This window comes from Peromyscus eremicus, chromosome 18, assembly GCF_949786415.1.
Source record: "Peromyscus eremicus chromosome 18, PerEre_H2_v1, whole genome shotgun sequence".
Lineage (NCBI taxonomy): Eukaryota > Metazoa > Chordata > Mammalia > Rodentia > Cricetidae > Peromyscus > Peromyscus eremicus.
In genome coordinates, this window is record NC_081434.1 from 33,150,670 (window position 1) to 33,163,943 (window position 13,274).

General features: G+C 40.6%; 1 protein-coding gene across 1 annotated transcript in view; it reads right to left on the reverse strand.

Moving 5' to 3' along the window:
• Nucleotides 1–4,438: 4,438 nt before the first annotated feature.
• Nucleotides 4,439–13,274, reverse strand: part of Nr2c1 (nuclear receptor subfamily 2 group C member 1) — a 48,843-nt gene continuing 40,007 nt past the window's right edge. Inside the window, exons 11-14 of the mRNA XM_059245392.1 lie at nucleotides 13,063–13,202; nucleotides 10,568–10,705; nucleotides 7,502–7,607; nucleotides 4,439–4,947 (exon numbers count right to left, since the gene is read on the reverse strand). Coding sequence (XP_059101375.1) covers nucleotides 4,773–4,947; nucleotides 7,502–7,607; nucleotides 10,568–10,705; nucleotides 13,063–13,202 — 559 coding nt within the window. The 3' untranslated portion in view covers nucleotides 4,439–4,772. The remainder of the gene's footprint in view (nucleotides 4,948–7,501; nucleotides 7,608–10,567; nucleotides 10,706–13,062; nucleotides 13,203–13,274) is intronic.

The window sequence follows — 13,274 nt, forward strand, 5'->3', positions numbered from 1 at the left end:
CTAACCACAGATACCACCCCATCAACTGTTTGGTTCCTGAAATAATACAGTCCATATATAAAAGTCAGATGAGTGCTTGATTCATTTGGAGCTAAAGCAAACTCTCTCTCTCTGTCTGTGTATGTGTGTGTGTGTGTGTATAAATATAATTTATAGATTTGACTAATTTAAATATCTCATATAGGTGGGATTGTGCAGTGTCTACCTTTCTTCGCTTTAGATTTGTGTGTTTATATGTATGTGCATGTTCATGTAGAGGTCAGAGGACAACATGTTGTTCCTCAGATATCATCTACTTTTTTAGACACAATCACTCATTGGACTTGAACTTGTAAACTAGACGTGCAAGACTGAAAGCCTCACTGATCCACCTGGATCCACTCCCTAGCACCAAGACTACCAAGGTGCCACCATACCCAGCATTTTCTACATGGGTTCTGAGGATGTAACAGGTTCTCATGCTTGCAAGGTAGGCATTTGGTGACTAAGCCTTGTTTATTTTTTTCAACATACAATATTACTATCAAGGCTTGGCAGTGGTGGCGCACACTTTTAATCCTTAGCACTCAGGAGGCAGAGGCAGATGGATCTCTGAGTTTGAGGCCAGCCTGGTCTACAGAGTGAGTTCCAGGACAGCCAAGACTACACAGAGAAACCCTGTCTCAAGGAAAGAAAGAGAGGAAGGAAGAAAGGCAGACAGACATGAATAGTTTCCTTTCTGAGACTAGATGAATTCATTTACTATGATTATCTCCAGTTGCGAACATTTTCATGCAAGTGACATAACACTTCATTCTTAGAAAAATTAGTCACTTTATAACTGGATCATTTTTGCCACATCATCAGGAATGTTCACCTTATAGTATGAATGTAGCCCACCTCCATGTATATATATGTGAGTGTGCAGGTGTATATATATATATATGCCCATGAACTTGTGCAGGTGTGAAGGCAGAGGTCAAATCTGGGTGTCTTCTATCAATCTCCACCTTATTATTCTTTAATGTGCATGGGGGTTTTACCTGCATGTATGTCTATGTACCACATGCACGCCAGGTGCCCATGGATGCCAGAAGAGTGTATCAGATCCCTTGAAACTGGAGTTACAGACTGTTGCGAACCACCCTGTGGGTGCTGGGACTCAAACCCAGGTCCTCGGCAAGAGCAGCCAATACTCTTAACCTTATTTTAGAATATTTTTTATATGTATGCTAGTTCCTGAACGTATGTACATGCTGCACATGTGTGCAGTATCCTCAGAGGCCAAAAGAGGGAGCCAGATCCCTCGAACTGAAGTTACAGATTGTTGTGAACCACCATGCTGGAAAACAGATCCAGGTCTGCTGCAGTAACAGCCAGGGCTCTTAACTGTTGAGCTGTCTATCCAGCTCCGCCAATCTTATTTTTGAGACAAGGTCTTTCACTGAACCTGAAATTTGTCTAGACTGGCTGGCAGAGTGCTCAGGATCCACTTGTCTCAGTCTCCACCCCACCTCCTGCCCCGCCCCCAGCACTGAGTTACAGATGCACACCCCTGTACTTGGCTTATATGGGTTCTAGAAATCCAAATTCACATCATGCTTGGGCAGGAAGCATTTTACCCACTGAAGCATCTCCCCAGCCCTTGGATCACTGTTTGTTTGTTTTTTTTTCTCTAAAGATTGAATAATAAATAAGCTCTACTTCATGTATGTATTAACTATTCTCTATCCACTCCTTTATCATGGTAATTTAGGTTGCTCTCATCTCTTGACTATTCTGAACAAAGTTCCAGTGAACATGGGTGTGCAAATATTGAGGTCCTATTTCCTAAGCATATGGTAATTTTGTCTTAAAGGAATCATTATATTGGTTGCACCACTTAATTGTCCCACTAACAGAGCACAGGGTTCCAATACCCACCCTCCAAACACAGAGTGAAAGACAGAGGTATGAGGATGTACTATAAGGTGAACACTGTTGATGCTATGCTAAAGAAAATTTTTTAGTTATTTGTATTTTGTGTGTGAGTGGTGGGTGTTCTTTACGTATTCCTCACCAACGCTTATTTTCTTTGATGACTAGAATGCAGAAGAGTCACAGCGGGGAAGAAAAGGCAAAGTGGCTTCCAGGTGACTGTCAACTGGGCTGTGAGGAGCAGAACAGGGGGACTATGGACACGGCCTGGTTCTGCCCACCGAAGTCCCAGCTAACAGCCACAGACAACTTCCAGCAACATGAGTGACTACAAAGCTTTGAATCCATGACTTCTGCATGAATCCTGGTCCCTGACAACCTCTGTCCATACTGTAGATTCATGAGAAAATGCACATTTCAGCTGGAAGGTTTGGGGTGACTTACTACAAAGCAATTGATGCTTGAAATACTAACAATAGTTTTGAAGCCCCTTCTAGATCCTTACCTTCCTACCTCCCTAACTATACTTATTATTATAATATACCTACACTTATTATTCCTAATGCTTTTCCTTTTTGACCACTAGTTTTTATATGTATATGAACATAGAAAAGTATTGTTATGCATATATAACAATAAACTGGTTAAATCATATTCTGCTTGCTTTATGTATTTATTCCTGTCAATACAGGCTAGCTCTATTTATAAAATCTTATCATGTGCAAGTGTGCATGCGTGTGTGTTTGTGTGTGTGTGTAAGGGGGGCATGTATGTGCCATGGTGCATGTGTGGAGCTCAGAGGATAGAGAATGAACTCAGGTAGCAGGGCTTTCAATGGAAAGTGCTTTGACCCACTAATTCATCTTGCTGGGCCATTATTTTTGCTCTTAAAATACTTACATGATTTTCCCCTTCTAGTGCTGAAGATTCAACCTAGCGTCTTATAAATATTAAACTAAGCACAAGGATCCTTTCCCTGCCCTATGACATGGGAGACATCCAAACACTGAATAAATTGGTTACTGAAATAAAATACATGGACAGGATACGGAAATTTGTAATGCAAGACACATTTTAATACAGTTTCAAAACCACTTCCCGATATAACTACAAATTTAGTCAGGAAAAATATATGACATATGTTAAGCATTGGTACACTGCTTTAAAGCACTGTTTTTCCTGAATCCTTTGCTTACTATCTGAGATGACAAAGGTTTCAGAGGTGTCCAACATTTTGACACTGTGATATGACATTGTCATCTACAGATGTGTTAGGCTATAGGTTAGACATGCCCTACTGAAATAGTCTATGTGAGCATTTTATGCTCTGCGTAGTTTTTCCCCCAGCAGCTTATTATAAACAAAGCTGTTGGCAAAATTAAACAGGGAATAAAGCCCTCGTAGTAAGTTGATAAAATTTGCAAGATTTATACTTTTAAACATTTTGTTACTATAATTATTAGTAAAAGCCACCCCCATAGAAAAATTCAGCAAAAATCTTTATTAAAAGAATGTACTCTGGCTGCCATAAAATCTCTACATTTGTGTTTAAAAAATAAACAAATACCAGCATGTGGTACATGTCTTTAATCCCAGCAATTGGGGGCTGGAAGCAGGAAGACCACTGCAAATTTGAGTCCAGTCTGGGCTGGGAGGTAAGATCCTGTCTCAAAAAACCAAAACAGAGAGGAAGAGGGAAGGGAGAGAGGAGAGAGAATATTAACAAACAGATGAATAGATTTCCCAAAGGGATTCATTATGAAATCAGAACAAAGAAATATTGATTGCTTGTAGTATTGACGTGGAAGGCTCAGGAGGCTGAAATGTTTTTGTTGTAGCCAATGAGACTTCACGGTGTTTTAACGGCCCCTCTTCTACTTAGCGGTGGAAAAAAAAAACTCCGTTGACTCTCCTCCTTTTACCTTTACAAACTATCAAGGGCTTTAATTATTTAACTCACCTGGGGACCATATTGGCTACGATAATTGCATTACTTAACAAACTGGGTGAGTCTTTTTAAATGACCTAATAAAAATGGCTAAAAGCCAGGGTAGAATGGAGAAGCTGAACCCCATCTGTGGAGAGGCTAGGTGCTTTCTGTGGAATGGAAAAGCAACAATTTTAACGCCCAGTCTAAAATATTAACACATCCTGGGTTCAGTCTTGACTGTGTTTAGAACACAGGAAACCCAACATTTTAAAACCAGATCTCTATCTTGTTCTCAAAACTAATTTTCTACCACAGTGAATAAAAGTGCTCATAACTGATAATATACAACACTAAAAACCAAAATTACAAATGGCTTCTGTCTCATTGCCAGCAACGAGAGTGTTAAATGCTTGATAGTTATAAAAGCTAAAAATATATATTCATTTCTTACTTCCCATCATTCTAAAATTATCATTATATAATTGAACATAAAATCATCTTTTGACCTGGTAACTAAAACGATTACATTTTGGAGGAATAAGATGCAGCTGCCTGGGTGTCTCATTATTACAGTGAACCAGCTCAATGGAATTAAACAGGAAGAGAACACAATTCAGGGGAAATACTAGTTTATTTGTTTTATAAAATAGAATGAGAAAGCTTAGTGTAGATGGTCAGGAGGAGACAGTAGTCCTGGGTGTCACCTTGATCAAGAACGGACCCACACATTTCTTATTCCTCCCCACAGCACAGAGAGGGAAGTCTATTCCGGATCCCTGCCTCGTCACTTCAATTCTTCTGAAGGAATCCAAAATAAAAATACTTTGAATTTTGGTTACTCTTAAAGTTAGTACTTGCAGATGCCCTGGAAGGAACAGTTCAATTTGGTGTCTGGTGTCCCAAGAAGGGACAGTAAACTGAGTCCACAGCCACATGCCCTCGGCTCTCAAAGGCTGTGACCGATTATCTGGGAGTTGTAGTCGGCGGGCTCCATCTTTAAAATGTGTGGGATGACACTGTCGATCCGCACGTTCCCAATGAGACCTTTGAAGAACAACTCCTCGGTGATGGTGGCGTTCATCAGTCTCAAAGCCGGCAGTCTGAGAAGTAGTCGGGATAGCCTGGAAGGAAGCAGGGGAGTCAGGTGAAAAGCCAAAGAGACTTAGGAGAAAAGCATGCATGCCAAAACAAAGAACAAACTGTCAAAACCCAATCCAAAACTTCAGATTGTCAAGGCCTCGAGTGACATGACAATCACCTATACACGGCTCCAATCTCCACAGCAAAGCCCGTGCTCTGCACTGCTTCACCACGCTGTCCCCACTCGGCTGCAAGGACCACAGAACTACATTATTAAACCATGAGTCAGGTTCTTTTAAGAACAGCTTCCTAACAATGTTTTTAAATGTTTTAACCATGGTTTTAAGAACAATGTTTTATGTTAGCAGAACACGAGAGGGCCGATAACTTTTCTTTTGAAAATGCACACACAGAGACAGGCACACACAGAGATACACACACACAGAGACACTCACACAACAGAGACACAGGCACAGAGACACATATAGACACACACAGACACACAAAGATACATACAGACACTGACACAGACACAGACACACACACACACACACACACACACACACACACACACAACTTCTAGAAATGGTCTAACAGGCAACCAATGCCATTATAAAGAGCATGGCTATGGAAACTGGTCATTGGGTTCAAACCGTGACCCAACTCCCCCTTTTACATGAAAGTGTCACTTCCTCCGGGCCTTTCCACAGAGCTGGTGTGAAGATGAATGACGCTTCCTGACTAATTCTACGTTTAGGAGTAAGTTCATAAAGGCAGGACCATTAGCTTGTGTGAAAAGTGTATTGGAAGCTAAAAATTGCAGTTCAAGGGTAACAACTTTACATAAGCAAGGATGTGAAAAACTGAGAGAGCATCCTTACTCTGGTGCTCTGGGTTGTCAGGAAGTAAAACAAGGGTTATCTGAACACAAACCCTGAACGAAACACCTGACACCCGAGATGGGTACCACACGGTCAACAGGAGAGGAGTCTGTACAGCATGGATATGCTAGGCAGAGGGTGATGCAATCCAGGATGGGACAGAACAAGAGAACATGACCTTTCATGGCTACTCACAATAGCAATTAGAATGCATGAATAATTCCTGGAATTCTTTAGTTAATATTTCTAGTCTGAGATTGACCACAGGTAACTGAAACTATGCATAAAGAAGCCTACTAGAATTTTGATAAGTGCATAGTATTATCATAAGTGCAACAGACATTAAACCCAGCAAGTATGGTATCATATGCTTATGATTCTTAATCATTCTGACCTACTGTCCTTTCTTCAGGGATAGGTGGCTGTTTTTATAAAAATAAGAAAGGAGAGTTGCCTCCCACTCCAAAGAACATTGGCAAGAAGTAACTTGGGAGACTTATCATAAGTTGTGTTTCAAACTGAATTATCTACCAGCTTAAGAGTGTTTTAATTCATTGTTTTCCTCTCTCTTTTCACTAATTATTTCATAAGTTGGGCTCTGACAATCCTGTGTCTTTGAGCCAGTTCTTCACTCTCTATTTAAAGCAGTGGTTCTCACCCGTTCTAATGCTGCGACCCTTTAATACAGTTCCTCATGCTGTGGTGACCACCAATTATAATACTATTTTTGTTGTTACTTCATAACTGCAATTTTGCTGCTGCTAAGAATCATAATGTAAATACCTGTTTTCCAATGGTTTTAAGCAACCCCTGTGAAAGGGTTGTTCAACCCCCAAAGGGGTCTTGAACCACTGATTTAAAGTGAGAACTCATTAGCTATTGCATGTGAGGCCTGGTAACAGCTAGTTTGTCCCCTCTGTTGTTGGTGACTCTGTGTGTCACCACTAACCTAAAGCCCTGGGAATGTCTTCAGTTCTGTCTTTTTGTGGTGCTGAGAAGGACACTCAGGAGCTTACATACACTAAGCAAGCACTCTTAACGCCACGCTGCAATGACAGCCACATTATGGCCTTCAATAGCATTAACCACTGCAAAGGTAAAACACTTCATTCCTCCGAAAATGGAAAATGATGTAGAACAGATTTACTAAAAAGCTTTTAGGCCAGGCATAGTGTTGCATGTCTAGGTATAATCTCAGCAATCTGGAAGCAGAAGCAGGGGAATCATAACCAAGGGTATCCTTGGGTACATGTAAATTCAAGGCAGCGTAAGATACATGAGACCCTATCTCAAAACAAATGCAAATGTAGCTAGAAGTTTCTCTGGTCCTGCCTGGGCCCTGCAGTCCCATGGCCTGCTTATAAAATAATCACACAGAGGCTTAATATAATTTATAACTGCTCGGCCATTAGCTCAGGCTTACTACTGACTAGCTCTTACACTTAAACTCAGCCCATTTCTTTTAATCTACATGTTGCCTCGTGTTCCGTGGCTTTACCTGTGTGCCATTACATGCTGCTCCCTGGATGGCGGGCTGACGTCTCCTCACTCAGCCTTCCTCTTCCCAGAATTCTCCTTGTCTGCTTATCCCGCCTATACTCCTGCCTGGCTACTGGCCAATCAGCGTTTTATTCAACCAGTATATAAGAGCATTATTCCACAGCATACAAATCCTTTAAAGGAATGGCGCTGAATAGCATAAGTCTTGAGGTACCTGTAGGTGTCATCTGGATACGTCCTGGTGATATAATCCTGGAACTCCACATAAGCCTTTTCCTGAAATCTCTCAATCAGTTCCATGTTCTCCAGGCCTGGATGATCTAAAACATAAAAGAATATAGTTACCCAAGTTCTGAATGCTCATTTAATAATTCATGGATGTGGAGAAGGGGGAGGAACCAATAGTTCATCAGAAACAGAAGCGCCACATACAATGTTTTGCTCCTTCATTCCATAAGTATTTACTGGATACACCACCAAACACCATATTGTAGCCAGTGGTAACTACTATAACATCTAATAAAAACCAGATCACTGTGTGTTACCAACATGTTTTCTTCTCAAAAGTAGTGGAATGCTTTTTTGTTGTAAGACTAAAATTAAAAGACTAAATTTAAAAGCACCTTTAATCCACAAAGTATTTGCAGGTTGCATCTGTCAAGGAGCCCACCAGATATGGCCAAGTTTAAAAGTACTTATGAAATTATGAGTTACGAGCACTTTTACCTCTCTCAGAAAAATCATAGTGCAGGAACATGACCTGATCTACAAAACATTTTGATTGTCATATTTCACAAGACAGAAATATTTAAGGAACTCCATCAATTTATATCTAACTTTTCAATTTTACCCAAAGAAAATAAAATTGGCTAAGGGGTTGTGCTAAAACGGAGACATGCGTGGCTCAGGGGCAGAGCTATCTCCTGTCCTGTACGGTCCTATGCTGGATCTCAGCACCACAAACAGAAAAAACAGAGTGAGTGAAAATGGAGGGACCGATTATCAGCTCATGCAAAGCACTCTCTACTAGGAGAAAAAGTTTCAATATCTTATTCATATCACTGAGAGGAAGAATCAGGTTTCCCCAGTTTTATTAGGACACACAGGAACACAATACCTACAAAGTGAAAACACAGACCCTCGGAGGACTGTTGATCCCTCCTACTCATGAACTAGAGATCTTAAATTTTTTTTTTAAAGATTTATTTATTTATTATGTATACAGAAGAGGGTGCCAGATCTCAATACAGATGGTTGTGAGCCACCATGTGGGTGCTGGGAATTGAACTCAGGACCTCTGGACAAGTAGTCAGTGCTCTTAACCTCTGAGCCATCTCTCCAGCCCGAACTAGAGATCTTAATGTCAGTTTATTGAAAACTAGACACTGTCAGGAAAGCAAGAGGCCCATCTTTCTACATTTTACAGTTTTCATAAGATCCTGAGAGTGTAACAAACCCCGGGCACAGCAATAATTGTCTTGTGTTCTGGCTTTACTAATGACTAGCAAGATAAACCTAAGAATTCAAATAATATAGGCCTATGTGTTCCACTGATTACCCATGAAAGTGTCTGATATCCTTAAAATCACATTTAGAGCACAAAATTAGATGATTTTAGAATATTCAGAGTTTTATACTTATTACCACAATGTAATCATGGGACATTTTTATGATTCCAAACTGACCCCCCAACCAGTAGCAATCACTCCCCATCTCCCGACTCCTTGACCTACAAATGACTAATTTACACTCTTCTTCATGCTTGTCTATATGGGATTATTTCATATAAATGGGAGTCAAAGAATTATGTGGGCCTGTATGAGTGGCTTCTTTCACTTAGCATAATGTTTTCAGGGTTTATCATGTCATAGCATATATCAAAACTTTTTATGCTAATAGTATTTCACTGTATGCACATATTACACATACAAACCAATCAGTCTTTAAATTTTCTTATTACATTTACATATTTGTGTGTGTGTGTGTGTGTATGTACGTACAGGAATACATGCCACAGTGCATCTCTGGAGGCCAGAGTCTTGCAAGAGTCAGTTCTTTCCTTTTTTTTTTTTTTTTTAAACCATGTGGGTCCCAGGGACTGGAACTCAGGGCACCAGGCTTGGCAGCAACCACCTTCCCTGGCTCAGCCAACTCACCACCTCATTTTCTTTTCTTCTTAAGTGTTGTTTTGAGCCAGAGTCTCATTTAACCAAAGGTGGCCCAAATTTACTATGGAGAGGTTGTCCTTGAATTCTAATCATCTCACATCTACCTACCAAATACTTAGATTAAGGGCATATCCCATCAAGCCTGGCTTCATCCATTTTTTGATGGGCAATTACATAGTGTCCATTTTTTGGCTACTGTGACTAGTGCTAAGATGAACATTCATGTCCATATTTTTGTGTACATATATACTTTTCTATTTTGGAGTCAATCGGAATTGAATATATGCTTAATTTTTTTTTGTGTGTGTGCAGCATATGTACTTGTTATTATAGGTGTGTTTGTGTGTGTGTGTGCGCGCATGTGCACGCAGCAAATATATTTGTTATTATGGGGTGTTCATGTATGTGTGTGGCATATGTACTTGTTATTACAGGTGTGTTCATGTGTATGAGTATGATACACGCACCTGTTATTATAGGTCTGTTTGTGTGTGCGTGTATGTGTGCAGCATATCACTTGTTATTATATTATATATTATAGGTGTATTCATGTGTGTGTAGGTCACAGGGAGCCATCTGGCATTGTTCCTCTCTGCCTTTATGTTTTGAGACAGAGTCTCTTGCCAAGCTTATCAATTTGGCTAGGCTGGAGGGCCAATGAGCTTTAGAGATCTGTCTACCCACTCCCCAGGGCTCTGGGATCACAGGTACATGCTAGCCTAGCTTTTTATATTGGTTCTGGGGACTGCATGACATGTACTTTACCCACTGAATATATTTCCCAGACTCCTTACATTTAATGTTCTGAAGAAGGGCTGAACTCTTGTCCAAGGCAACTGCACCATTTCACATTCCTACCTACAATGGATGAGGGCTCCGACTTCTCCACGTCATCCAATACTGTAATGAGACACAAACGTCCTGGGCATGGCGGTGTATATCTGCAATCCTGAACTTGGGTATTTGTGGCAGGACTACCAAGAGTTCAATTCAAGCCTGGGCTACATAGGCAGTATCAGCCTCACCATGGCTACATGTCCAAGACCCTGTCTCAAAACTACAAAAGTGACTAAATAAATGATAAAGGAAACACAAAAGACGTGTTTACAGACCTGGACTGAAGAGTACTATTGCCTTCAGGTAGGCGTATTCATATCCGTCGATGCAGAGTTTAACCATGCTGTTACAGAACTCCTGCAACTTGAAGATGTGCTCCATCAGTGACTTTCTCCTTTCAGGTGACATTTTGTCTTTAAAACACAAACACACACGTCTAATTGTCACTGAAAGTGTTTGACGGTTTTCATGCATTTCCCTTCTCACTTTCCCTCCAAGACTGAATGTAATCAATCTCTAAATGCTTAGAATTCAGAATCTCTGCATAGCGAGGAAGGTCACCACAAAGGTCATCACTTTCTGGTATTGCTCATTTAAGAAAAGGAAGTAGAACCCCAAACTCAGTGCTCCTCTTCAGACACCCCGTTAGATGCAGAGACAGCCATCTGAAAACGACGCCCAAGTACAAAGCGGGCCAGGGATGGAGGCCAGCTGACAGAGTGCGCATCTAGCACTCAGGAAACCTTAGATCTGACGGCGCGCACTGCACAACCCTGGTGTGGTGGTGTGCACCTCCCAAGGCTTGGGAGGTAGAGGCAGGGGATCAGGAGGTACTTAAGGAATCTGTGGCCAGAGACCCTGTCTCAACAGAAACAAAGAACAACACCATCAAAAACTAAGGTATAAAAGACTCAAATGTTTATAGAAGGATTTTATTTAAGTTTATGTCATTTGGAAAAATAATGAGGAAAACCATTTTCAGTTTTAAAAATTAGAAACTCTAGTATAATAAAGACAAAAACTGAGCAAAACACATTGCTAAGACCAAAGAAAAGTTGAGAAAAATAAAGTCTTACAATATTTACCTTATCTAAAAGGGATGCGTGTAAAAGCCATCTAGAGTGTTTAATGGACTGCAGCTTTCCTGAAGGCATGCTGTACAACACATGAGCAGACAGAATGATTCAGAACCAGGGATAAGAAGTAAGTGTGGTGCTGCCTTTTGGGAGTTTTCTCGCAGATGAGATTTAAAGTGATTTTTCAGTCCTTTCTGAGGAAGCAGATGATTTTAAAATAATGTAAAGAAAAAATCAGGTGTGATGGTGCATAGCTGTAACCACAGCCCTTTGGTAGGCTAAGGATGGAAGAAGAATAGTGTAGTGTAAGCCTGAGCTACACAGTGAGGTGAGGCCAAGGGGAGACTCCGTCCCTAATCACAACCACAGGAGAATAGTGTAGTGTAAGCCTGAGCTACACAGTGAGGTGAGGCCAAGGGGAGACTCCGTCCTTAATCACAACCACAAGAAGAAAAAGGAAGAAAGGAAAAGGAAGAAGACATGTGAGTAGCTAGCACATCCCTGCCAGCCAGCATGTGGAGAGGGCTGGGAGGTGTTGAAGGTGGGGGAATCTCAGAAGATACTGAGATGTTGTCCTGATAAAAACAAATACCAACCTAAAATACAAAACAAACAAAAACAAGGGGAAACAGAATGTACTAGGGACCTAAAAAGTGACAAGTGTATAAATTATTCCTGAGCATAAAGGCAGTCATGTTTTAATTAGTCAGCCATTTACAAAGTGTTAAGTTACTGCCTGCCTCCTCAGATGAACAAGCATCTAGAAATTAAAAAAAAAAAAAAAAGCAATAAGTAATCAGCGACTTTCCAGTTCCCTCTTCTTGTAGGAAGCTTTTTGGAGCTGGTTGTGGTAGTGTATGCCTTAAATCTTAGAGTTCAGGAGGCAGAGGTAGGTGATCTCTGTGGTTATTTCAGGACAGCCTGACCTAGACAGTGAGACCATGTCTACATAAGGTGTCTACATAAGGTCTGCTATTCGGCCAATGATGGCCTTGAACTTGTGCCTTCCTAGGCCAGTCTTCCTCGCAAGCACCATTGTGTCCAATGTGTTTCCATGCTCTTTACATGAAAGAAGAGAGCCTAAGGAATTGACTCAAAACCAGTTGGTCATGTGACTCTAAGTGTGCTTAAGAAGAAATACAGCTTTAGAACTGGGAGAGAAGAAGTATACATACATACTGAAATATTCGATCATTCTCTATACTTTTATAACTATATAAAAGTACAAAATTTCACAAGCCCTATGTGATGATGTGTGGTTTGTCCCTGCCAATCATTCTGAATTTGGTTGCTAAGGCAGTGGTGTTGGGGGGCAATCCCTTATAAGAGGGATTAATGTATCTTCATGAGCTTAGAGTCATTTGTGAAAGCAGGTTGTTAGGAGCAAGTCTGGATTCCTTGGTACAATCACATGTATTCTCTCTCTTCTGGAGACATCTACTTCATAAGCCAGTCTCAGGTATTATATTTCAGAGACAAAAACTTGACCACTAAGCCTTTCCAACTTAAATCCACCAGCCTTCAAGTTTCTCTCATTTGAAAATATTTTGAATGATCAATGGATTTGTCAAAATGTTAACATTACCCTGAGTAAATCAATAGTCATCAGGCTACCTAATTTGGCCAGAACCTTCTGTAAAGCTGAGGACTCCCCTTCTCTCCCTGCAAACATAGAAAGTCAGGAGTGTTTTTACCTTGCTGAAGACTACTGTGGAGACAGTTGACAAATGTTGCTAATATGGTTGCTACGTTCATCACCTGCCAGCATTGGGCAAGACCAAGAGTGAAGAGTTCGTTCCAATACGCTTTTACCAACGAGATACTGTTTTCTTGCCTAGTAAAAACAGAAACAAAAGCATACATCAGATATAAGCTGATCAATGTATTAAAAACACCAAATCATAAC